General features: G+C 41.4%; 3 protein-coding genes across 3 annotated transcripts in view; 1 reads left to right on the forward strand and 2 right to left on the reverse strand.

The window, feature by feature from the left end:
• Window positions 1-845, reverse strand: part of LOC102751407 (cadherin-related family member 3-like) — an 11256-nt gene extending 10411 nt beyond the window's left edge. The window contains exon 1 of the mRNA XM_015558215.1: window positions 750-845. Within this exon, the coding sequence (XP_015413701.1) occupies window positions 750-822 (73 nt within the window). The 5' untranslated portion in view covers window positions 823-845. The remainder of the gene's footprint in view (window positions 1-749) is intronic.
• Window positions 846-11283: 10438 nt separating this feature from the next.
• On the forward strand, window positions 11284-18501 carry LOC102751698 (putative uncharacterized protein C3orf49). The gene is made up of 3 exons (XM_006779152.1): window positions 11284-11518; window positions 14668-14786; window positions 18229-18501. Exons 1-3 carry the CDS (start codon window positions 11284-11286, stop codon window positions 18499-18501), a joined length of 627 nt encoding a protein of 208 aa, XP_006779215.1.
• Window positions 18502-20037: 1536 nt separating this feature from the next.
• THOC7 (THO complex 7) lies at window positions 20038-25717 on the reverse strand. Its single transcript, XM_006779140.2, has 7 exons — window positions 25562-25717; window positions 24705-24832; window positions 24306-24392; window positions 22486-22543; window positions 21515-21581; window positions 21365-21434; window positions 20038-20370 (listed from the first exon to the last, which is right to left on the reverse strand). The coding sequence occupies exons 2-7, from the start codon at window positions 24811-24813 to the stop codon at window positions 20303-20305; spliced, it is 459 nt and encodes a 152-aa protein (XP_006779203.1). The 5' UTR covers window positions 24814-24832; window positions 25562-25717; the 3' UTR covers window positions 20038-20302.
• Window positions 25718-26522: the final 805 nt, after the last annotated feature.

The following is a 26522-nucleotide window of genomic DNA, read 5'->3' on the forward strand; positions in this document are numbered from 1 at the left end:
GTAAGAGATCAACCAAAGGACTTGTATGCATGCATATAAGCATAACCAATGGACATAAGACACTGCGGGATAGGGGAGGCTAGGGGACTGTCTAGGGCGGGGGGAAAAATGGGCACATATGTAATACCCTTTGTAATAAAAAATTAAATAAAAAATAAAAATAAAAATATACACAAAAGGAAAAAAAATATTTTGTATATATTCTTCTAGAACACTCTCTGTGCATGTATATTTAGATAGATCTTTCTTAAGGGATCTTCTTAGGTTCAGAATTTTAGGACCTCCTATACCCTGGATTACCTTTTACCTGCACATCAGAACACACAGCTCTGCCTCCTCCTTTTAATGATTCCAATGTCCATAGTATGTCTGGACCATTTATTTAATGATGAGCATGTAGGCTGTATTGATGAACATGTAGGCTGCTCCAGTTTTTGCCATTACAAATAAGCCTACATATATCCTTCTGTCCTTATGTGTTGCCATAGTCTAGGTTCCCAGAGGTGGGGTGCTGGCTCTGAGACCTGGGAGATATTTCCAAAATGCCCCCCAGAGACCTTGCACCTGCCTACACCCAGGTAACGTGCCTCTGAGAGGACATTTGGACTGAAATGTAGACTTTCCAACGGCACAGCCCAGGGCCCTTGACAACTTGCAGGACCAACACTGAGAAGTTACTAAAGAAGGGAGAAGCAAACCAAATGACTACCTCAAAGCTGCGTGTAGGAGTCCAAATTAAAGATACCAACCTGGGGCAGCAGCCAACAGCACAAGCAAGTGAAAGAAAGGCATCGTGCAGCGGAAAGCCTCCTGCCTCCTCATTCCTCAGCAGCACTCCGGAGCGCCTTCCCTGATTCTGGGAGTGGCACCCTCTTGGCGGGGAGCCTTCTCCAGAGAGACGTTCTGTCTCTAAGTGCCCTGTATTCACTTCCTCATGACACAGTCCTTGCTGAGTGATCTGTAAAGCGACACCTTCTTCTCTCAAAAGGACAAAAGCTCCCGTCAGGAGGTGGGCCTGAACAAGGGGCAAAGTCCCCAATTCACATTCCTCTACATGCAAAGGCCTCCCGAAGCCTGCTGACTCTGGGGTGGCCAGGCTGCGTGGGGACACCAGGAAGTGGTCAGCGCGCGCTAGATCACCCATTTTCAAAGGGTTTTGATTGAAAAGACTCCAGGTCACTAAGGTACATTGTCCCGCCTGGTTCTATGTGTTGATGTTTCAGACTTGGAATGAGACCCAGACTCTGCTTGCCAAGTGTGCAGAAAGCTTACAAGTTGCTAAGTGAGATTAGCGTGCAACCAGATCGGGATAAGATGCAAACACTAACCACCAGTCAAAGGTCAATAGGATGCAAGTTACCACCTGTAAGTTAAAGCTTTAGGGGCACTATTGGAAAAGATCTGGCTGGCTGTATGCAGACAACATATGAAAAGATCTTTGGAGGCAGAAAATTGGTGATTCACAGGCTAAATATGACCTGCAGATCACATTTTAATTTTTTAAAAATATGTTTTATTGATTTCAGACACGGAGAAGGAGAGAGAGAGAAACATCAATGATGAGAGAGAATCATTGATCGGCTGCCTCCTGCACACCCCCTACTGGGGATCAAGCCGGCAACCCAGGCATGTCCCCTTGACTGGAATGGACCCCAGAACCCTTCAGTCTGCAGGCCGCCACTCTATCCACTGAGCCAAACCAGCTAGGGCCAGACCATGTTTTTAAATGAACAAAGCTTCTTAAAAATTTGAAGTTCAATAAGATTTGATTGGTCCAGCTCTCTGCAGTTTACCACATTCCTACCCCTTCCTGCCACACCCCACAGCTTCTCACATTTACCTGCCTGGCCCCTGCGGGGATTCCTGTTTGCAATCTCTTACTTAGAGGTTTCAATCAATTACTATCTCCATAGGAGTCAACTGTTGTTATGGTTACCTAAACAGGATTATGCGGTCTCAGATATGTCCAACAGAAGGGTAATGTGGAGAACAAAAGGAGACTGTGTTTTTACCAGACTTTGCCCTGCTCTGGCTTTTTGGCTTTTCAGAGGGACAGTTACAAATGGCCAGGGAATGATGGTGTGGGTCTGAGTCCAAGACACACCCTATGAAGGATGGTTGCAAAGAAAAGAAGACCCTTGAATTGATGCCCTTCTCTGTAGCTCCCTTACCTAACTGTCAGGCAGTTGGACAGACATGAGCAGAGCGAGGACGATGGGCCAGGTACAGAAACTCCCCAGGGCAGAAAGCCCCAGATGCCGAGCAAGGGCCCAAACTGGGAAAACAAGAGCCTCACCGCAGGGTGACCTGTCCTCCCCTAGCATATCAGTGGTCGTGGGGTTTGGAGCCTTGATCTTTTCCTCCCTAAAGATAACATTTCCGCCTCAGTTATATTTCAGCTCCAGGCCCAGAAAAGCAGCAAAATCAGACAAGTGACGCTGTGGCTGCCTCAGGACCAGCTGCTCTGACTGATGACCCCCTGCCCTGGCACTGACCAGTCAGTGGAGATCACAGCCCTGAAAGAGCACCCTCCCCTGGGCCTCCCCTAAGATTTCCACCTGCGAGAGAGAGAGAGAGAGAGAGAGAGAGAGAGAGAGAGAGAGAGAGAGAGAGAGAGAGCTGCTCTGGATGAAGGACCCAGTGCACACTCTCCCCCAGGGAAGCACGCCCACGCCATCCCCTCCCCCCTTCTTCCCTCTAAGGGACCCCAGGAGACTTGCAATCAGGGGAGCAATGAGCAGCAGCAGCTTGGCCGGGGGTAACCTCTTGACCCCTTTGCTTCAAGGCCCCCTGTGCTCTGACTTCTCAGTGAGCCAGAGCAGCCCAGCCTAGGCGCTCCCGTTACTCCTTCTATGCACCTTCCTGGTTTCTCTGTCCTAAGTGTATTTTTGCTGCGGCCAACAAATTCCTACTTGCTTCGCTGCACTTTGGGCCTTGACTGAAATCTCTCCTTCAAGGGGACAAGCTCTTGTGGTCTCGCTGGTAACAAAACCACTACAATCTCATCCTTGAGACTCTGCCACAGCCTCCCCTTCCAGTCCAGAATCTCCCTCTCTCCACTCACCGCCTCATACCCAGTTCATTCCAGCATGGTACCTCCTAAGTATTCCCGGGTCTGTACACTTCTGCCTCTCTCTACTCCTAACCACCACCATGGGTAGCCTGGGCCAATGCCTATCCAGGGACATTTCAACAACCATACGTTTCCCTCTCCCATGCATTTTCCAAGCCGCACGCCGCAATCTGTTTTAAACGCAAGCACAGCATTGCTTTCCCTTGTCGCCTATGTTCCCACACGTTGGTCTCCACACGCCTAGTTCCCACCTCAGACCCTTTGCTCCGGCAGATTTCCATCCCTGAAATACTTCTCCCCGATCCTACCTTTCAACCTGAAACATCTCACCTCAAATGTTGGCCCTTTAGAAGCACCCACTACCACTAATTTCTACTGCATTTTTCTAGTTTTCTCCTAGCATCTTGTATCAGCGCCTGGCATGCTTTATCTCTTAGTTAACATTTTTAGTGTCTTTCTCCTCCACTAGGATGCAATTCCTGGGCGGGGATTCCACTTGTTTTGTTCAAGGCTGAATCCCCATTGCACAGAATAAATATATATTGACTAGCTCTGTAAAAACTATCAAATTCAAAAAAAATATCAAATTCATGGAGACAGAAAGGCAGATTTCTGTGGTTTCAAGGCAGGGGGATGGCAGGCAGAGAATGGAGAGTTACGGGTACAGAGTTCCAGTTTTGCAACATGAAAAAAGTTTAGGAGATGAATGGCGATGATGGTAGCACAACTATGTGAATATATTAATGACACTGAACTGTACATTTAAAAGTGGTTAAGATGGTAAATTTAAGTTATGTATATTTTACTTCAGTTAAAATCTGCATTGCTCTGAAGGTCAAGATCAGGGCCGTGAATTTGTTCTGTGGGATCCAGCAGCTCTGCCTTCCTTAGTCCAGCTCCTCTCCGTCGTGGGCTCCTCACCGCAGACATCCCGACTACCTTCCACCTTCTCTGCAGCACCTGACTCCTTCCACCCGGGGCTTTGGGAGCCGTGCCTCCTCTTTCTGGGACAGACAGGTCTTCACACGGCCAGCTCTTTCTCCTCACTCGGCTCTCAGGCCAGGGACTCCTCCTCTGAAGGTGACCTTCACCTATTGCTCCTTCCTACTTTCTTCATGGCACTTGCCACTAGCCGAAGCTAATTTATTTCCTCACGTGTTGTCAGCTTCTCCCCCAGAATTTTCCGTTTTGTTACTTAGGGTGACTGTGTGTTGTTCACTGTGCCCAGAGGAGCATCAGCATCCACTAGGCATGCGGACAGTTGCCGGGTAACAATGAATAAAACATCCCCGGGAGGTAGCAGCTACTATTCCCATTTCACAGATAGGAAAATGGAGGTCCAGAGAAGTTTTGCCACCTGCCCAAGGTCCCATAGCTTACAAGGGGCAGAGCTAGAATTTAAAAACAGGTTTGGCTCCAAGCTGTGTCCTTGGTGCCCCAGCTCTTCTCTCTGCTCTTCTCCTGTCCCACTCTGGCGAGCTCCATCATTTGCGTCAGACTCCTTGAAAAACCCGTGCATCTTGTCACGGAAGCCGAAGCAGCAAATGCTTTAGCCCGTTGCACACACACATGTACACACGCAGATTTGCACACTCATAGACGTGCAAACAGACATACACATACACAAATCAAAGTCAGCTCTTCTTTCCTAGTATAAAATCAACCTCATTCATCCAGGTTGTTGACAAAATACAACAGAATGAATACAGCTGTTCCAATTACCGAGTGACAGTAATTGGGCCATGGTTAAAGAAAACGCTTTATTCGTGTATTTGTTCATTCAATCACCTATTATTTACTGTGCTCTGGGGATTCCAGTGGATGAGGGAAAGCAGGCCAGGTGGAACCACACACCCATTGGGCTACAGCACATCAGGTGCTGTGATTCAGTGCTTCTAAAAGGACCGCCTGCACCTAGGCTCCCCTGAGCGCTTTTCTATCCCGACTTCACAGATGAGAAAGGAAGCAACAGCCCTAGCTGGTTTGGCTCAGTGGACAGAGCCTCAGCTTGAGAACTAAGAGAGCCCCGAGTCTGATTCCGGTTAAGGGCCCATGCCTGGGCTGCAGGCTCGGTCCCCAGTATGTGGCGTGCAGGAGGCAATCGGTCAATATTCTCTCTCATCATTGATGTTTCTATCTCTCTCTTCCTCTCTGAAATCAATAAAAAATATATTTAAAAAAATAAAATAAAAGCAAGCAAGCACAGACAGGTTGAATTGATGAAGGCCATACAGCTGAGCTGCAGCAAGAACCCAGCTGTAACTCCCAAACCCACTCGCCTAACTCCTAAGTGCAGTGGTTTTCAACTTTGGCTGCATATTAGAATCACCTGGGAATCTTTTTAAAATCCTGATTTCTGGGCCTCGTCCTCTGGAAATTCTGTTTCTTTGTTACTAATGTTGTGGCACCACCCCATAACAAAGAAACAGAATTTCCGGAGGATGAGGCCCAGAAATCAGGATTTTAAAAAGATTCCCAGGTGATTCTAAGGTGCAGCCAAGGTTGAGAACCGCTGCCTCAGTGTGATATATCTCATTCTTGACCATGTTTACTTCCTCCCCCCAGGACTGGAACAGCAAGAGCCTTGCTTGCTACTCAAAGTGTGGCTTGTGAGTCAGCATCATCAGGATCACCTGGAGGCTTGTTAGAAATGCAAATCCTCGGATTCCACCCAGACCTATTGTATTGAAACCTGCTTTTAATAAGACCCCAGGTCATTCGTGTGTACATGAAAGTTTGAGAAGCATGCTCCAGATCACTGCTGAGGTCAAACACAGAAAGCAGAGTAATGTTTGTATCTCCTAACAATTTTCTAAAGAGTTTTCCTTCTTAGCATCCTTATTTTTGGAGGGAAAAACTCCAGTGCACCAACAGTGACGGTAATAAACCCTAGTGTCTGCTGCCACCTTGTGGTGAGGAGTTTCAACGCAGCCAGAATGTGCTCTTTTCCATTAAATAAATGGGGAAACGTTGGGAGGGAAGGGTGGGCCAGGTACTCAACTTTTTTAGCCATGTGCTTTGAAAGAACACGACAAACGTCCAAGATATAATAAAATAGTCCTTGGAAGTGCTGTGAGGTGTGCTGTGAGAAGGCCAGGTAACAACCTGCCTTTTCATGTGTGTCCCTGGGACTGAGTATCGGCAACTCTAGGTGACAGATTTAACAAAAGCTGGATTGTTGCTATTGCTCCTACAGCTTCTTTCCTCTTTGGAATTCAGCATGCACAGCTGACTGTGATAATCATCACCAGCCCAAACGCCTGTGGTTAGAATCAGTGGTCTCAACCTTGGCTGCACATTAGAATCACCAGGGAATCTTTTTAAAACCCTGATTTCTGGGCCTCATCCTCCGGAAATTCTGTTTCTTTGTTACTAATGTTGTGGCTCCACCTCATAACAAAGAAACAGAATTTCCGGAGGATGAGGCCCAGAAATCAGGGTTTTAAAAAGATTCCCAGGTGACTCTAATGTGCAGCCAAGGTTGAGAACCACTGGGTTAGATAATTAGACCCGCGCGATCGAGGGCCTTGCCCAGGAAGCTGCAACACATTCCACAAAGTGAAAAGGAATGTCCCACCGCTTTGCCAAATGCATCATTGGGACCTGGGTGAAATGATGACCAAAGCCAGGCCCAGGAGTGATGTCTCTAACACCTGGAAGGGAATAAACAAGAGATTTCAAAAAATCTGCATATTTTAACCCAAGCAGCCCAGAAGTTCAAACTGCCTCAGTCCCTGAATAATTTTGTTTTGAAGTTTTGGAGCTCAATCTCCAACAGCGACTGCAGGTGAGGCTGACAGGAATGGACCGCCCTCCACTCCATCGACCGGAGTCCTTTAAGTTCAGTTATGGGAGAGCTGGCCAGTACCGAAGATTTCAGCAACCAAGAGGGAAAAACAGCTCATTCAAAAGGAAGGGGATTGAAAGGTAGGAAATTGGGACTCACTTTCTTTTTCACTGAGTGGGATTCTTTGGATTTTGCATTAAACAGGATTCTCTGTGACAATAGAAAAGGTAGCATCTCTTCTTAGCGTTGCGTTTGGAAATGAAGTCTCTTTGTGTGGGCTGGGGAGAGGGCACTGCATTTACACGCTGGTCAGGAAGCCTCATCTGGTGATCAGCAGAGTCTTCGCTGTAGTGGAGAAAAGCTTTCCTTCCACCTGAATTTGAGTTTGAATGCGGCATATGACAGCCAAGTGAGCACTGGTGGTCATTCCAGCCTCGGGATTTTAGACATCGCACATCCCATGCAGATAGTATTGTTCCGAACACTCAGTAGAACATCCCTCAAGATGAGGCCATGGTCCATGACTCTGTTCCTTCTCCAAGCAATTCTGCTGCTTGAATTAGGTACTATCAGAAATAGGTACTGATTATACCTCACTTACGTGAATGCTCTTTAATGTAACCTAAAAATTGTCTCATACCTCATATTTCTTGCCAATGGCGAAACCATAAACACGGGCACGAAATATTCCAAACACAATACATGTTAATTTGAAAAGATGATTTATTTTTAGTTAGATGATTTATTTTCCATTTCTTTTGGCTTCTTTCTTACCAGGGTCATTAGCAATAGCTCTGACATGCAGAAAGCAGGTGTTTCATGAGGCCAAAAGCATCAGACTAAACTTTTGAACTTTCATGGACAAAATAACATTTTGCAGAGATTTCCACTTTTAAGAAGAAATGGGGAGTTGAAGCAATACAACTGAACACATTTACTACTAACCAAGAAACTTTAAAAGTTAAGAAGGGTAGTATTCTTTTTTTAAAAAAAAAAAATATATTTCATTGATTTTTTACAGAGAGGAAGGGAGAGGGATAGAGAGTTAGAAACATTGATGAGAGAGAAACATCGATCAGCTGCCTCCTGCACACCCTCTAGTGGGGATGTGCCCGCAACCAAGGTACATGCCCTTGACCAGAATTGAACCTGGGACCCATCAGTCCACAGGCCAACGCTCTATCCACTGAGCCAAACCGGTTAGGGCGGTAGTATTCTTTTTCTAACAGAAATTTCAGCAGTTCTATTCCTAGGCCCTGAAGCAAAATCACCTTTGTTAATTGTTAAAGATTGGGATTGGGGTGGGGAGTGATGGGAATGGGAGACACATGGGCTTTTTACCTGAGGGTGGCTTTCAATGTCCCTGGACCTCCTAAAACGTGTTTTCATTGTTTTGTGTTGTGCATGTGTGTATTTACGGTAGTTGAAAAAGACGGCTTTATTAAAAGATTCTCAGAGGTGTCTTGGGAGATTAATCCTAGCCCATGTATGACTTCTGGGTGAGTTAGAACATGACACTCCCTCCTCAGGACACTTTACTGCCATCTGCTAGAACGTTGATAGAGTAACTATACACAACTCTACTGACTAAATGTGAACAGCACCCCCTAGAGGCTGTGTGTGTTAACTGGCCGAACTCCTCTAACCCAGGAGGTCTCCCTCCTTGACTTTTACATTTTCCCACCAAGATCCGATTCACTTGGTACCAAAAGCTATCGATTATTGAATGTTTTGTTAGGTCCCAAGCACATGTTACTTCCTTTTATTTGCACATTTCTAAGAATCGTATAGCAATTTGCAAATAAGAAAATTGAAGCTTGTAGAGTTAAATAACATGCCCAAGATCACACAGCTAAGGAAGTGTGGTGCTGGGTGGAACAAGACCCTTTAGCTCTGGTTCCTGGGCTCTCACTGGCATGCTGCCCACGTATGACAGAGAAACTGACTAAAATAGGTCTAGTTCTGAGCAGGGTTCTCTGGACTGTGGTATGTGTGCTGCTGGTGGGACATGAGATATTTCAGGTAGTATTTGAGGGATATTTTAATGGTTATGAATTTATTTACATCCACATTAGAAATATATATTACATGTATAATCCTATATAATAAAAGCCTAATATGTAAATTGTCCCCTTGACCAGGAATTCGACAGGGAGCTCGACCAGGGGACGGGGCCAGCTGGCCAATTGCCCGCAGCCCCTCCCCTGGCCGGCCCCACCCCGGCCAGTGGCAGCAGCAGGCAGCCAGGGGAAGGGAGGCCCTGGCCGGCAGCCAGCAGCCACGAGGGACCCTACCCATGCACACATTTCATGCACTGAGCTTCTAGTACATCTATGTATATAAAAGCCTAAGCGACCCGAATGATCGAATGACCGAAGGACTGGTGGATGGGTTGCTATGATGCACACTGACCACCAGGGGACAGACACTCAATGCAGGAGCTGCCCCTTGCTGGTCAGTGCACTCCCACAGCGGGAGCGCTGCTCAGCTGACAGACGGGTGTCAGACACTGGGCTCACAGCTGGTGAGCACTGCTGCAGTGGGGTGAGCCTCTCCTGCCACCTCAGCAGTGCTACCAAGCAGCAGCGGCAGCAGGCCCGTGGGGCCGGGATGAGCAGGAGGGGCACAGCTCCTGGCCCGGGCTTGGGCTCCTCCCCCGCCGCCTGCCGCTTTGGGCACTACTACATCCCTCAGAAGATGTCGGACTGCCGGTTTCAGCCCAATCCTCACAGGCCAGCCCAGAAACCAGCAGTCTGACATCCCCCGAGGGGTCCTGGATTACAAGAGGGTGCAGGCCAGTTTGAGGGACCCCACCGGTGCATGAATCTGTGCACCGGGCCTCTAGTATAACATAATATAAAACCTGGGATTTCACCCAAAGAAATGAAGTTTTATGTTCACACCAAAACCTATCCACAATGTTTATAGCAGCTTTATTGATAATAGCCCCAAATTGGAAACAACCCAAATATATTCCAGTGAATGAATAGTTGACAAAGTAAATAGTCATGGTATAGTCACATCATGGAATGTTACTCAGTAATAAAAAGGAACAACTTATTGATATACACAACAATGTGGGTAAATCTCTAGAGAAATATGCTGCCTGACAAAAGTAAGTTCCAAAAAGTTATATACTGTATGAATTGATTCATATAACATTCTCGGAAAAACAGAGTGTACGCATGGAGGACAGCTAGTGGTTGCCAGAGGCTAAGGAAAATGTGAGGTGAGTGGGAAGTGGGAATGGCTATAAAACACAAAGGATCCTGGTGTGACAGACACGCTCTGTAGCTTAATAGAATCAATGTCAACATGCTGGTTGTGATAATGCATCATAGTTTTACAAAAGGGGGAAACCGGATAAAGAGTACAAGAGAATTTCTTTTTAAAAATGGGCTTAAAATATTATTTCTTATAACTGCATGTGAAACTACAATTATCTAAAGATAAAAAGTTTAATTTTTTAAAATCCATGAGATTTTATGACTAGTATTGCTTTGGGTGAGACTAACAAAAAAACCATTAACTGAGGAAGAATATTAGGTAAATGCTGGTGTCCTGGATGGGTGGTGCTCACTCTAGCACAGAGGATAAGCATGCAGACCTTGGGATCAGTGCCTGAGCAGAAGTCATTCAATCTGCCCAAGCTTTGATTTCATTTGTAAAAGGTAGGTGGCCATATGAGGGTTAAATTAGGTAATACGCATGAAAAAAGTAGAATGTTTAGCACAAAGAAAGCTATTAAGAAATTGTATCTACTTTTATTACTAAAATATGCCCAGATGATGAAGATAGTATACGACTAGTTGGCATTTTGGAACTATGTGTTCAGAATTCTTCTCTCTAAATGAATATTCTATGTAAACGCAGCATTTGTGGAACTGTGGAGACGATATTCTTTATTGACTGGCGGACTCTCATCTCTCACCACTGTAGCCTTAGAACTGCCATATCCAGCAAAACTGTCTCACACCGTCACTGAGATAAGATTGCCAATTTGCCAATATGAGGTAATACATTCTAACAGTCACACACCAGGATTAAAATCTGCATTTGTGCCTAGTTAATTACGTTACCCATTCTCTGTATCTGTTTACTCATTAGTAAAAAGAAGATGATCACATAACCTGCCTACTATGAGGATTCAGTGAGGTCGTGGCCAGAATGCACTACTACAGTTTGGTGACAAGACACCAAGCAGTTGCTGTGGCTCATTTTTCTGCGATTTGATTCTTGGAATTGTGTAGTTTGTTCACATTTGCCACTTGTATTTTAATGATTTCAATGTCCTGTTTTTAACTTTTCAATTCCCTTCATACAAATTATTTTTATTTTTATTAGATGGCATAAAGCTGTGTCTACCAACTTGGTAAAACAAAATGTATTGGTCCCCAAAGAGGAATCGTCTAGTGGCAGCGACATGGAATTTCATGAAAGCCAGCAAAGTCAGAAAAAAAGTGTGATGAAGAAAGTGAAGACCTTCATCGGGAGGATGCTGTCAGCCCGGCACAGACACAAGCCAGCCGGTTCGGGCGCCCCCAGCCCCCAGAAAGCCCTCCTTCCCCACCCGCAGAGCCTTCCTCCTGAAGGTGCCCAGGAGCTGCCGCCGCCCAGGCTCCGCTCCACTCCGAGGATGAGAAAACTCCCACAGAACGGTAATCATGGGCACTGCTGGCTAGGTGTTGAGCCAGGAGGAGTAATGCAATTGGGATGGATTTTCTTGCTACCCAAAGTATGGCATGTCTGGGAGCTTGTCTGCAATGCAGACTCCCAGGCCCCACCCTGTTCTACTGAGTCAGTATCTGCATGTTAGAAAGATCTGCAAGTAACTCTAGGATGTACATACATTTTGAAAAACTCTGAATTAGATTGCCTTTGAGGTACTTCCCAGTCCAAATGATCAGTGGGTTAGTCAATTTATAGCCCCTTTTTATTTAAATATATACGCACACATAGATGTGTATGTACAGGCATAGGCACATATGTGTATATGCATGCATGGACACATATGTGAGTATATGCATATACACATACACATATATTAGGAAATCAAACTAAAGTGGGATTTTTTGGGTTTTGTTTCTGGAGCTTAGTGATGCAAGTCTTTCAAATGACTAATTCCAACAGTAGAGAGTGTGGTGAGAATTCTATGAATAAAATGTATGACCGGTAAGTCAAAAAGGACATTTTATGTTATTGTGTCTACTCCCCATGTACTTTATGTAAGAATTGACATTTGAAAAAAAAAAATGTCTTTTTTGCAAGGTAGTAATGCTGTTTTAGGGGGTCCTATGATGGATAGCTAACAATACCACTAATATTTGCATTCGCCTTTATAGATTTTAAAAATTAATAGACCTTATTTTTCAGAGTAGTTTTACGTTTACTGGAAAAAAATAGCAGAAAATACAGAGAGTTAGTTCCATATCCCGCCCCCCCCCCCTCCTCACCCCATCCTCACAACTGATGAGCCAATATTGATATATTATTATACCAAACTGAAGCCTAGTCTGCATTAGGGCTCACTCTATGCCCTGCCCAGCTCTATGGGTTTGAAACCCCCTCATGTTGTATCATGCATCCACCATTACAGCCTCATACAGAATAGCTCCAGTGCCCTAAGAGCCTTTTCAGTGTCCTTTACAGCCCAGCACCAGGAAACATACAGCCCTGGGGTACATGTAGGGAACCCACACATACGTTCCCATTTCACACAGTGAAAAGGCTGAAAACCTGCTGGGTACTTTTTCTAGGAAGAAAACAACAACTGATGTCTTCTAGTTGACTGACTGTCCTTTCAAACAAACATTCTGGAAAAAGCAGTCACTAAGCATCCAAGCATCTAGCAATCACCTGGTATGGACTGACCTGTCCATTTCTGTTGAAAATAACAAAAAGGGCGTGCTCTATAGTGATGGAGCTGCAGTTGGAGAGTCCGGCAGGAAACAGAGCCCCAAGTTCCTTTTCCTCATCTGTGTGCATCAGCTTGTTTTTGTCTTAGTTGGAATAACAAGGCTCTAAGATTTCTCCAGAAAACATGCTTATCCTTCAGGCCGCAGCTCAAGTATTAACCACCTTGTCTCAGGTGTGGCCCAAACAACATTGCTCTTCCCTGCCGACCCTCATAACAGTTTTCAACAAATATCTGCTGAATATGTATTACATGTCAGCCACATGTTAGGGATAGAATAGCAAATAGAACAGACATGATCCCTGCCTCCACAGGGTTACAGTGTAGAGCAGGGGTCCTCAAACTACGGCCCGCGGGATATTGTATTTGTTCCCGTTTTGTTTTTTTTACTTCAAAATAAGTTATGTGCAGTGTGCATAGGAATTTGTTCATAGTTTTTTTTTAAACTATAGTCCGGCCCTCCAACAGTCTGAGGGACAGTGAATTGGCCCCCTGTTTAACAAGTTTGAGGACCCCTGGTGTAGAGGGACATTCCAACATGATACAATTACATCTGCAGCAGATAGAGGGCACTGTGAAAATGTGTCATGCCTCAGGAGGGGAGGGGCTCCAGAAAGGCCTCCTGGGGGAGGAAGGGACAGCTCAGCCATCTGAAGGCCACCTGGAGGCAAATAGGGAGAGAATGGGGAAAGGGTGTCCCAGGGAGAGGGGAGCACCCAACGTCAAGAGAGCACCAGCGTAATTAAGAAAGCAATCCTGGCAGGACTGAGGTGGCAAGGGTGTTATAAAGCCAGTTAAGAATTTTTCATAGCCAAGGGTGATAAGAAACCACAAAATACTTGCAAGCTGGGGATTTACATAATCTGATTTGCATTTTTTAAAGATAGCTCCGGCTGCAGAGTGGAGACTGGGTTGGAGGAGGGCAGGAGCCAAAGCAGAAGGAGCAGTAAACAGGCTCTTATGTTTGGGAAGGGATGACAGCAGCCTGGCTGGTCGGGGCAGTGGGGAGGGAGGGCTGGGCAGTGGAGGGTGGGGGAGAGGGAGGCTTCTCCGGTTGAGCACCTATTTTGAAAGTGGACCCCCCCACCCCCGCTTCACTGAGATTAGGAGCCATGGCTCCCGGAGAGGTCCTTGTCTGCAGCCCTCAGTAGGACGAGATGACTTTGGGTGCAGCGCACAGTAAAAACACTGACACAGAGCAACCTGCAAACACATCGATCCCTTTAACTACACCAAGGAAAGGTCTCATTTCCTGCCTTTTTCTCTTTTAATAAAAAGTAGAGTAAACTCAAGCTTAGTGCCTTCTGCAGCCAATAATATGGTTTTGTGTTTACCATATTAATTTTAATGCCTATGTATGGTACTGGTTTTTGATTTATGATAGTGTTTTAAGTTCCCTTTATAAATACATTCCTTGTGTTAAGAATGGGATTGCTATAAAGAAAACATTAAAGGGTTCCCATGGCTCCTGGATTATGGGAAACCGCTAGGATGGTATGCGAGTGCCTGAGCCTTGAGCCACATTGCTGAAGAAAAATCTTAAAACTTTGCTTCAACCGACAACAAATATTCAAGGGATTGTCCTACACATCAGAGGTTACTTTTCTAATTTCACAAAGTTAAAGGGAAAAGTTTCAGGCAGCAAACTGGTCTCAAAGACAGAGAGGTGACCAACCACCTTCTCAAGACTGGTTGGTGACCACTGAGACGCCAGCCCAAGCAAAGGCCGTGTGTGCAAGAGAAGGTGTCAGACAGAAAAGCAAATCCAGGTGGAATTGTTAACCCCGAGAAAAAAGCTCCGAGGCAGCACGGGATGCTGTCTTTTCAGACACTTTCTAAAGGAAGAATATGTTTACAACTGTGATCATTACAGCTTCTTTTCACTCTGAGCAGCTCTCCAACTCGACGTTGTAGAAGCAGAGACAGAGGAGATCACCCGCGGAAGCACACTGCTCCGGGCCAGAACCACCAGACGGCTGTCGGTGACATCCCTCCCTGCGGGGCTGCACAAGGTAAAAGGCTGAAGCACACTCCCCCGGGACACTACAGTCAGACTCTAGGATGTGCGAGACGCCAGGTTCTCTCCTGCCCCAAGTCCCTCACAAGAAAGCCATCCAATCTCCTGCTTGTGTAGCGATTCCGGGAGTTTAGGCCCAGAAAACCGGCTAATCGGATCTGGTTCCTCCATTTCTGAGCTAAAACTGTTCAGCTTCTCTTACAATCTGGGCAACAACGGAGCTTGGAGTTTGACATTGGCGTTTTAACTGTTCAAATATCACGTAGTGTGCTGGCATCTGGCGTGTCGTGCATGCTGCGTGGAGAGCAATCCCCGAGACAGACTCTGCCCTGCAGACATTCTTTGAGGATGCGAGTGTACATTAGTCCAAGGCAGTAGACGTTAGCTGTATGTGGCTTCCAACACCTGAAACGTGGCCAGGGCAACCGAGAACCTGAATTTTTAATTTAATTTCACTTGTAGTTAAAATGCAAATAGCCACATGCATAGGAAGTACAGACAGTGCAACCCTAGACCACCCAGGACGCCCCCATCCAAAGCTTGTATTTATCTGTAGGTATGGAAATTTGAACCTAAATTACTCAGATTATTTTTTAAAATAGCCGAAACTATTATTAGTTTAAATATAACATTTACGTAAAGCTATGTCCCAGGCCCTAAGTGCTTTAACTTCTCAGGTAATTCTTACAACAGCCCTATACGTATGGCAGTGTTCTCCTTATTCAGAGATGGCACAGAGATTAAGTAATTTGTCCAAATAAGTCAGGCTTCAAACCCAGGAAGACCTGGCTCTAGAGAGTCCTTACTCTTACTTACCATGCTTAGTACTAACTGTATCATCCAATATGGTAGCCAACACCTACATGTGACTATTGTTAATAAAATTTAAGCTAAATCAAAGTTCATTTCTTTGATTGTACTAGCTACGTTTCAAGTTTTCAACAACCACATGTGGCTAGTGGCAGTTGTATAGGACAGCACAGATAAAGACCATTTCCTGTCCACAGAAAGTTCTATTACATAGCAGTGCTCTAAGCCACCATTAGAGTGCAGTATTAGTTTAGAATCTTGCCTCTTCTGTGTGCAAGGTTCATACTTATTTTATTCCTATTATGTGCTTGTTAATTCCCAGTTCTAGGGCCACAAAGGTGATCCCATGGACATGGTGGTGTTTTGTGGGATTTATAGTTTAATAGAAGAGACAGACATTAAACCATGGCACTGCAGACTGATGGGGTAAGGATAATCATTTGAACAAATGGTGCTGGGACGAGCAGATGTGGGGAATAAGATGAAATTTGATCCCTATCTCACACCATATAACAAGTTTAGTTCCTGTTCGGTGATAGATATGGAAAAGGTAAAACCTTAAAACTTTTTAAGGACACTGAGAATAGCTTCATGATTTCAGTATAAAGACTTTTTATCCCTGACCATAAAGGATGGAGCCCTGTCCAATGTGGCTCAGTTGGTTGAGGGTCGTCCCATGCACCAAGAGGTCACTAGTTTGATTCCTGGTTAGGGCACATGCCTGGGTTGTGTGCTTGATCCCCAGTAGGGGGTGTGCAGGAGGCAGCTGATCAATGATGTTTCTCTCTCATGGATGTTTCTATCTCTCTATCCTTCTCCCTTCCTCTCTCTCCAAAATCAATAAAAACATATTTTTTAAAGAATATTCTGGATCTTATTTTAAAAAAAGGAAAAAAAATGGATATATTTGGCTATATGAAAATTAAGAATTACCATTCATCAAAAAACATTAAATCAAATGTTCTCTACTGGCTTTAGAATTCTGAGGTTTTGTTTAGCTCTCAGAATGTTCCCCAAAATATATTTAAATTAATTGCGCACATTTAAAAATTAGAATATTTCCAATAAAAATCTGGTTTTTCAGCTTTCATTAGAAAACTAAGAAGATTTGGAAACACTAGGCCTCCTCTCCCCCGCCCCCCAATTCCTCACAGCAATAGCAGGAGCCCTGCAGAGGCTGCCCCCTATGCTTGAGGCACATTCTCTCCAGTTCACACCAGCCCCAGGTTGTTTTACAAAAACTGCCTGGCCCCTCTAGGCATTCGACTTTACATTAGTGGTATCCAACCAACAGAAATATTTTAGTAATTATGAAGGGTGGTAAGTGCTTAGTAGGAAAAAGTACTGAAGTTTATGTGAGAGAGGAGAGAGTTCAACTATACACACGGCCGGGAAGTTCTGCAAGTGGCATGTGAGTCTGGGCAGGCTGGCCGGGCCGAGTGGTATGTTCAGCACACGCATTTGTAAACTCCCTCACAGGCGAGGGCTAGGACCCAGATGTGGTCTCATATCCTCCTTTATGCAGGTCTCACAATAGTCCTACTGCTATTTATTAAGAGAAGAAGAAAGTGAACCCAATTAGACCAAAGAGGGCATATTAGCCAGGAGCCATGGCCTAGAAATGATTCCTAATAGCAACACCATGAGAGCAGGTACGTGCAACCAGCACACCAGGGACAAGAGGAAAAGTACCAGGCATGTGGTGAAAAGAACCCAGAGCTTTTTTACGTTTGCAGACATGTCTGCCATGAAAACAAGGAAACCTACAGAAAAAAGACCAAATTAACAACTGGATCCAGTGATAATGAGCTTTCCGGGCACCGGTCCATAACGACTCCACCTCACTGTGCTCAGTGGCCGCACAGGCAATTTCTTCTTCCGCGACAACTGACCTGCTTTTGTCCTGACACCGTATATCCTTTCAGAACCAGGCAATCTCATTCTCTGCACCCTATAGATCTCTTCAAAGAGAGCTCTGGCACAAAGGAGATACATGGGGCGTGGAGAAAATATGAATACGGTCACCAACTTGACATTTGTTATGTGGCAAACCTTCAGTTTGTAAGAATTCTTACCTAAGCACTGTCACAAAAGTCATGCTGGCGCTTTTTAAATCTGTATGTTTGCATCTTTGTGATAGGCTCCATGCTCTGCAAAAAAGAGACCACACTTTCCAGCACTTAGAAAGAGGAAACACGGCACGAGAAATGTCCTCCGGAAACCAGACTTGACAGTAGGAAAGCTTCAAATGCAGGTAGTGGACAAAGGCTTTTACTCCTGTGTTTCAGAAGCAGCAGCAGGCCAGGTTTCGCTGGATGCACAGCCCCGCTGGACAGCATGACTGTGCAGTGAAACTGATGATTGCCATTAAGAAATGATGTTAGTGGGGGCGTTTTGAAAGTGGCTGAAGGATTGCTAAAGGCACCTTGGTTGGTACTGTGTGCCTAATAAACCCCAAGTGAATTCAATTAATATAAAGGCATGCGCATAGGCTTCTTTTGAGAAGAAATGAGATCGTCTTTATCACTGGGTAGTAATTGTGTATTTTCAAGCTGTTTGCTACGGCTTGAATTAGAATAATACTTGGAATGTGCAAAATGTCCACCAATTTCTGAATTAATCTTTAGGAAAAACCACCATCCCTCAGGTTTGACAGCGTTGTCCAGCACATGGCTGCACTTCTTTGTGTTTATCTGTCACAGGTGGATGACCTCATAGAAACAGTGACTGACAAGTCCCTGAAGTTACTGGCCCAAAGGCACGCTGAGCTTCAACAGTGTGAGTTTCTAGGGGACGAAATTCTTCAGTCTTCTAAGCAGTTCCAGAGGATTTCCAAGAGAACCATGAGGAAGTATAAATTGAAGAATGTGTGTTTCCCATGTACCTGCTGCTGCTTCTGATTTTGTTCTGGATTGCATAAAAGTTATCTTCAGAGGGATTCTTACCTTTTGGTACATAATCCTGAATAAATCCCTATAGTGAATGAATCATGAAAAAGGAGGCATTTTTTTTATAATATTCTGCCCCACAGTCCTTAAAAAATTACTTTAAAAATTACTTTTTATTTCTAAGTTACTATAAGCAAATTTTTGCTTTATAATTCTTATAATGAAAAAATAGAAACATTAAGCATAACAATTCTGCAAAAATATTTCTCCCACGATTGCCTTTAAATACAACAAAGTATTTAAAGGTATTATGACACTTTTTGCTTGCCCCTGTATCTCAGTGGTTGAGCGTCTACCTATGAACCAGGAGACCAGGGTTTGATTCTTGGTTAGGGCACATGCCCAGGATTGTGGGCTCAATCCCCAGTGTGGGGTGTGCAGGAGGCAGCCTATCAGTGATTCTCTCCCATCATTGAGGTTTCTCTCTCTTCCTCTCAGAAATAAAAATATATATTTTTAAAAAGGTATTATGACATTTTAAATATAACTACAACTGAGCTAATTTCAAATTTGCATGTTTTTAAATATAAAAATTCTTAAAATTATAAAAATGTATCACTATTAGGGTATGATTCATGTAAAGTGTCATGTTTCTGAACTAAAATAAATGAATAAAGATGAAACCTAACAAGTATTGAAAATGTAATTTAATACTTAAGAAAATTACAGGTGATTCAGCCTTAGTTTACTTTTAAAAAGGTCATGAATTCCTTTAAGCGAGACCATATTCATACACTATTCTAAAATTACTCTTCACTTTATCGACTTTTCTCCACTGAAAGTTATTCCCAAGGAACAAAACAGTTGAGAGGAAATATGAACAAAACATTTATTTATTTTTATTATTCTTTTAAAATATATTTTTATTGATTTCAGGCCCTTGACCGGAATCGAACCTGGGACCCTTCACTCCGCAGGCCAACGCGCTATCCACCGAGCCAAACTGGCTAGGGCTGAACAAAACATTTAACAACCACATTGCTCAAGTATTAAGGAGAGAGATCTAGAAAATAATGCATATGGATTTGCTTTGCCTTTTACACCAGTGATTCTTAACATCATGGAACCTGTCCCACAATAACGATACACCACAAACATTTTGCATATATTTTGCAAGTTCACAGCCCTCCTGAAGCCTGTCCAAATACTCCACTTCAAAAGTGGTAACAATGCCTGCTGGCATGGATCAGGCCTATGAACCAGGAGGTCACTGGTTCGATTCCCGGTCAGGGCACATGCAGGAGGCAGGCGATCAATGTTTCTATTTCTCACTCACTCTCTCCCTTCCTCTCTGAAAAATAAAAATATTTTTTAAAAACCACACAAAACAAACAAAGGACAATTATACCTATTTAAAAAAATGGTAACAATTTCCAGAAGTTGACTCACTTTCTCATGGACATCCTAGAAACACCACCTTCTCACAATCTTTCAGCTTATTTTGTAAGCAAATCAATGTTAATAGTTAAAAACTTCCTAGAATACTAATGAGCTTGAAAAAGTTTTATTGAACAGTTTTGGATGCTGCTTCCTACCTTTTAAGTTTAAGAATAAAAAAGGTATTTCAATAACAAAACAAATATATAGCGGAGTCATTTTTTTGTGTGTGAAGAAATATGAATGAACTGTACGTAAACATTTAAAAGCAAATTAGTTCACTGACAAAACTTTAAATTCCTCAAGAGCACAGCAAATGCTAAACACACTAAGCTCGTGTTGCTCCTTCAATAGCTGGGGAGTGGTGAGCGCTGGCCTATGGCTTAGGATCTGCGTCCATGCTTGTTTCCTGAGCCTCCTCTACCTCCGAGAGCTTCTCATCATCTGTGATTGAGAAAGAAACATGAAACTTAAGTCAAATTTGCTTAAATTATATGTCTAATAAATATATGAAAATGTTTATCCTTTATTAGACAGTCAATTTAAAATAAAAATGGCAAAATAATAGCCTATGACTGTAATAGGCACACACAAGTGTTTGGTTTTAAAAGTTCCATTTTGGTTGTTCTTGTGTATTCGTAAATGTGAAACTGATATAAATAATGTAAAACTTACGGAAATAATGTAAAACTTACGTGATAGATTTCACTTTAAACAAAAACCTAGGTCTTAGCTTTTCTTGAAAACAATCAGATCAGATAATACAGAAATTTCCTATTGGTTATAATCAATACCATGAGCAAGTCTACAGTTCCCCCAAAGCACCCACTATTCTACTGAGTATGCAAATATGCTTATCACTACCTACTTCACTCACTTATGGCCTGCCTGGGTCCTGCATCGTTACTTTATAGCAATAAACTATAATAAACCAAAAAAATTCTAAATCTATTACCCTTAAATTGCTCTTAATATAGACTACTGGATATGTGTTTAAATCAGATATTACTACAAATTTAGATTTTTCTGCATATATTCAGAAAGCTGAACAACATGAGTACTTTCTAACGTCATCCAACTACACTGATGTTCTAAAATTGAACGTGCCAAAACCGGTTTGGCTCAGTGGATAGAGCGTCAGCCTGCGGACTGAGGGGTCCCGGGTTCGATTCTGGTCAAGGGCATGTACCTGGGTTGCGGGCACATCCCCAGTGGGAGATGTGCAGAAGGCAGCTGGTCAATGTTTTTCTCTCGTCGATGTTTCTAGCTCTCTATCTCTCTCCCTTCCTCTCTATGAAAAATCAATAAAATATATTAAAAAATAAAAAATAATAAAATTGAACGTGTACTCTCTCTTTGAGATGTATATTTTAGAAGGCATGTCCCTGGGCCATTAAAAATCCTTATAAACATTCGTTATTAAGCTATTTCTACTTACTTTCCAGTGTTTGCTGAAGTTCGTGGATGGTACTAAGAAGAACATGAAACTGTTTCCGTCTCAATTCCAGCTGTGTTAACAAGAAAAAAATTAATACACATTGATCTATAAACATACATATCATGAAATCTAACATATATATGCAAATACCTTATCTTCAACACTTTCTTTAATATGTGAAAGATGCTCCAATTCTTTGCCCAGAGCTTCTAGTTCCCTGAAAAACAATAAAAGTGTTATATTTTGCTAACGGAAGAATAGAATTCCTAATAACTAACTTTTTAATTACTAAGTAGTTTTTAAAAATAAAAAAAGGATGAGTTATAATACTCTATTATAATTAGACTTTTAAAGCTACGGTGATTTATTCTTAACTTCTAAGTATGCATTTATTTTCATTAAAATGAAACCTCTATATACTTTTTAAAGTATAGGAAAACATAGATAACAGAATATCAAACCCCAAGAATTGATGAGTTTTAACAACATTTTGTCATACTTATTTCAAGTTGGGTTTTTGGGAAAAGAAATAAAACATTGCAGATTTGCTTGACACACTTTTAATCTTACCCCCAGTCCTCTATCCCAAGCCATTTTTCTTCCTTTACCACCCACTCAGGCAATCACTATATTATTCCAATCCTTTTTTAAAGCATGTATTTGTATCTCTAAGGTAGGTTTACAGTTGTTCATATGGAAAATAATACAATAATTAGTAAATAATAATACAAGAATGAACTGTGTTTCTCACACTCGCAACTGTAAACCTATGTTTGCCCCACCTTACATATCTTCTGTTTTTCTTTTCTCTGATTATGTGTTTAAAAAGAGTATTTCTACTTTGTTCTTTTAAACTACTATTTAGTATTACACTATGTAAGTAGGACATATTCTATTTATTCATTTTCATATTGATGCATATTATATACGTTTATTTCAGAACTACAAGCAGTATAGGGAGCATCAAAAATATCTATTTAATAGTATTAGACTATGTCATATTGGCAACCTGGTCCCTCCTTTTGAAACATATTATGTATTCCTAAAAAAAAATGAATGCATAGGCCAGTATGTAAACACATATAAAGATTAGTTACTTTCTAGTAAAGCTCTAAACTTACTTTAATGTCTCATGCCTGTCTGGATGATGTTGAATCACTTTTGCCAAAGCATCATATTCTGAAAGATATAAAATTAAGGTTTTTTTGAAGCTGGGTATCAAAACAAAATGTATAATATCACAAGTCTTTCCAAATCACTTTCCTAGTTCATAAGGAAATGAAACGTTTTAGGAAGGAAAGAGTACTGCCAGTGTCACTTGACTCAGCCACAACTGCAATGACACACGAATTCAAGTGTTCCAAGCAAGCACGTTAGCTCCTGCTGTTTTCCACTTGCCTTTTCATGGGCAGAATACAAGAGAACAGCAGAGGCATACGTGATCTTAAGTCATTACTGATCCAGTGGATGATTCTAAAGAGGACTGTATACATACTATTTGCCCAGCAAATAAACCATCAGCAAGGTAAATATAGCATACCATTAAGTCCAGACCTTAGAAAACAGCAAATTGTACTTCTCACTCATTCTAAAGACAAAGATTTCAGAAACCTAGAAATGATTTAAAATTCAGGAACCTTGTTTCTGCTCCACTGAGACTTCCAGGATAAACCATGTATCTTCCGTTAACCTTTCTTATGAAATGATAAATAGCAGCATTCATTTGAAAGCCCTCAATAGTCAACAAAAACAATGTGTAACATTTAAGAAGAATTTACAATTGATTTATTAATTGGTATATCTTGCTGTAAACTCACCACCAAAACTTGACCACATGCATTTTAGAATGAATTAAAAAAACAACTTTAAAAAAAAAGGAATTGAACATCATTGTAATTATTCGTTAAAAAGTAAAATTTATTGTTTTGGAAATCTGCATATTAATTCAACAAAAGTGTGACAAACAAAAAAAACTTAAGCCATAAAAACCTACAACCCCCAAATAACCATTAACATTTTCCATTTCCTTCTAGTTTTTCATATATGTCACAATTCTAATTATACATTTTATTTCTTTCTGTCTTTCTTTCAATTTACACTATAGGAAGGACAATACCTATGCCTTTAAAAATTGTTTTGCAATTGTTTTTATGGACTGCAATAAGGATATACCCTAATTTAAGAACAAAGAGAGCAAAACTTTAACCTTCCTCTTATTATTTAGGCAGCTTGTAAATATTTGCTTGCTTTGTACTTAATAAAAACTCAGTGGGCTTAAATTATTTTTTTAAGTACTCCAATTAAACAAATAAACAACAAACAAAATCCTAAATCTAGTGTACTTGTGTAAATAGCCTTTGCAGATTAACCATTATATTATTTAGGCAAAGGGGTCCGAAGACAGTAAAAAAAATAAAAAATAAAAAAACAAATACTTAAGAAATACTTGCATAATCAATTCAATCCAGGAAAAATAAATTTTTTTTAGCATAATCTTCCTTCTCTATTTTAAAGAATAATATAATTTTGAAGAATTAAGTTTGGCTCCTAATTCTTTTTTCTTTTTTAATCCTCACCCAAGGATATTTTCCATTGATTGTTAAGAGAGAATGGAAGAGAGAAGACAAGATAAGAGAGAAATATCGATGTGAGAGAAACGCATCAATTGGTTGTCTCCTGCCTATGCCCAACCAGGGCCCAGGCTGGGGAGGAGCCTGCAATCGAAGTATGTGCCCTTGACCTGAATCAGACTTGGGACCCTTCAGTCTGCAGGCCAACGCTCTATCCACTGAGCCAAACCAGCTAGGGCTCCTAATTCTCTTTTACAATTTAGGCTGATTCTAGCTGAAGATTTTACCTCACAACATTAAAAAAAAAATCATGAAAATCCTAGTCAGTAATAAAGCATCCGCACCCTAACTAAATCCCACAAAACTCTTACCTTGGCGATTTTTTCGTATTCGTTTTGCTTGAAGAATCTGCTTTTTGCACTCAGCAATTTTTTCATGTGCTCCAGCAATGCTACATTCTATAGAAAAAGGTTTTTTTTAAGATAGTTATAACAACATCTATAATCTCTATCCATTTTAAAATTTAAAATGTTTTTAAATTAAGTTCCATTGCTAATAAAATAGATGCTGACATTTTTTTAAAAAAATTGTAAAGTACTATATCATATTAAAATACATTTTTGTAACTGATTTTACTATATTCTTTCTATTAATATTGTTATTGTCATTATTTTACTACTAATCAAAGAAAAATACTTGCAAGTATTATTTCCCTTAGGCCATAAAAATTAAAATTATAGCTAAAGATTAATTACTTTAGGTTTCTTTACCTATTTCTTTGTAAATTTTTTCATAATTTTCCATTTCTCTGAGATTCATATCATATACCAGCAAAGTTTTGCCCATGGAAAATTCACACTGGGACAGTGTACTCAGCATACGTTGGTACTGGCTGTAACTAATAAAAAAGAGAGAAAAATGGGATAAAGATTTTTGCGGATTACCGAAGTTGAACTGTTTATAGTGTAGGCAAACATTTGCTAATTAAATTATATAAAGTTCTGAGAGAATCCTTTGCTTTACTTTAAATAATTTAGACTATCTGTCCCTTGTTTTCCTTCCCCAAATATAGTACACTTGAGTTTATAACTGCTTTGGTTAAAAATGCAAAGATGGTATTGTTGTTCCTATCAGTATAAGTTTAATTTAAACAGCTCCTTGTTTTAAATACTTTTTGAAATGTTTTGATCAGATTTTTTGTCTTCACAATTCTCACGATTTTTTCACTCTATGTGGTTATTTGTCTATGTGAAAAGCTAATTCAAATGAGGAAAATTTTTCTAATTTAAAAATTATTAAATATGTACAAAACTTTGCAACAACCTATTAGCTTATTTAAAAAAGAACATTTTATTTAGATATTTAAACACATATCTGCTAAAAGTGACTAAATAATGAGCCTGGATTTAATCTTCATTTCTTCTAGTCATTATGCCTTCTACACCTTTTAACAAACATAAAGCAGGCCTCTCCAGAGAATTAAGGCCAGAAAAACCCACTCTTGATTAACCAAGAGTTGACTCAATTGGACATTTAAGGTGGGTGAAAATCTGCATTATCAGAACTGTGTATAAGGCCTAGAATCACATGAGGACAGTGGTATAGAAACAACAGTGAAAAGATATACCCCTCTTCCTGGGATCCAGAGTTGCACCATTTAATGAAACTTTTCACTAGCAGATTAATTCTGCGATCATCTCCAGCGCCATCTCCATCAATTAGGAGACGCTTCCGTATGACTTCGTCTGGAGGAAAGAACAATGTGAATTAAAAGACCATCTGGCTCTTGTTAATTTCAGAAACAAAAAACAAGTATCACTACTCATTCATTCATCTGAAAGAAAACTAATGAAATGTAAATGTAGTCTATGCCACTGAACTGTACACTTAAAAATTGTTAAAATGGTCAATTTTATATTATGTAGGTTACATACATATAAATAAAGCTTTTGAGTGTCTATGTGTGTCAGGCACTATCTTAGGGCTGGGGTTACAGCAGTGAAAAGCCCAGCCCTTACAGAACTGTGATTCTACTGCTGGTTTGCTGAGTAGAAATAATTTTCAGGTACCTCCAAGGAAATAAGCTAATAATTCTTGGAGAACTTTATTTGGAAAAATCTGTTCAGACAGAAGGAAGATTGAAGTTCTCATGTCTCTGACTAGTGTGAGGTCCTCTGGAGAAAGGAATAAAAGGAATAGAGGAAAGAGAGGCAGCCTAGGAAACGAGAAGAGAAATGGGTCAAATAAATGGACTCAGTGTTGTTTTTTTAATGTGTAATCTAGTCATTATATATGCAATGTTCTTTCCCCAAACGGATTTTTTTTTAAACAAGTCTGTCTCACTTTTGCTCCGAGGCAAAGAAAAAAAGGAATTAGAAAAGCAGCAGAAATGATTGTGATGAGTAAGAAGTGGCCTGGCAGCTCTGAGCTATTCTTCCTGGACAAAATCATTCTGGATCAAAACAACAGAAAGACAATTTGAAACCACATCAAAATATCATTTTTCATCAAGAAGAATGGCAAAGAACAAATGACCTGATAATAGAAGTGTTAGCAAGAGTGTTGAGAAACCGCACTTACATACACTG

This window comes from Myotis davidii, unplaced genomic scaffold, assembly GCF_000327345.1.
Source record: "Myotis davidii unplaced genomic scaffold, ASM32734v1 scaffold189, whole genome shotgun sequence".
Taxonomy (NCBI): Eukaryota; Metazoa; Chordata; class Mammalia; order Chiroptera; family Vespertilionidae; genus Myotis; species Myotis davidii.

Bases quoted from the DNA above. Each gene is read 5' to 3' on its own strand.
- THOC7 (XM_006779140.2), bottom strand. From the start codon at position 24,813: ATGCTGAGTACACTGTCCCAGTGTGAATTTTCCATGGGCAAAACTTTG. The intron at 22,544-24,305 runs GTAAGAGTTTTG...TATATCTTTCAG, and splicing joins AATACGAAAAAATCGCCAAG to AATATGATGCTTTGGCAAAA. The intron at 21,582-22,485 runs GTAAGTTTAGAG...ATTGTTTTTCAG, and splicing joins GACAGGCATGAGACATTAAA to GGAACTAGAAGCTCTGGGCA.
- LOC102751698 (XM_006779152.1), top strand. From the start codon at position 11,284: ATGGAATTTCATGAAAGCCAGCAAAGTCAGAAAAAAAGTGTGATGAAG. The intron at 11,519-14,667 runs GTAATCATGGGC...CACTCTGAGCAG, and splicing joins GAGAAAACTCCCACAGAACG to CTCTCCAACTCGACGTTGTA. The intron at 14,787-18,228 runs GTAAAAGGCTGA...ATTAATCTTTAG, and splicing joins TCCCTGCGGGGCTGCACAAG to GAAAAACCACCATCCCTCAG.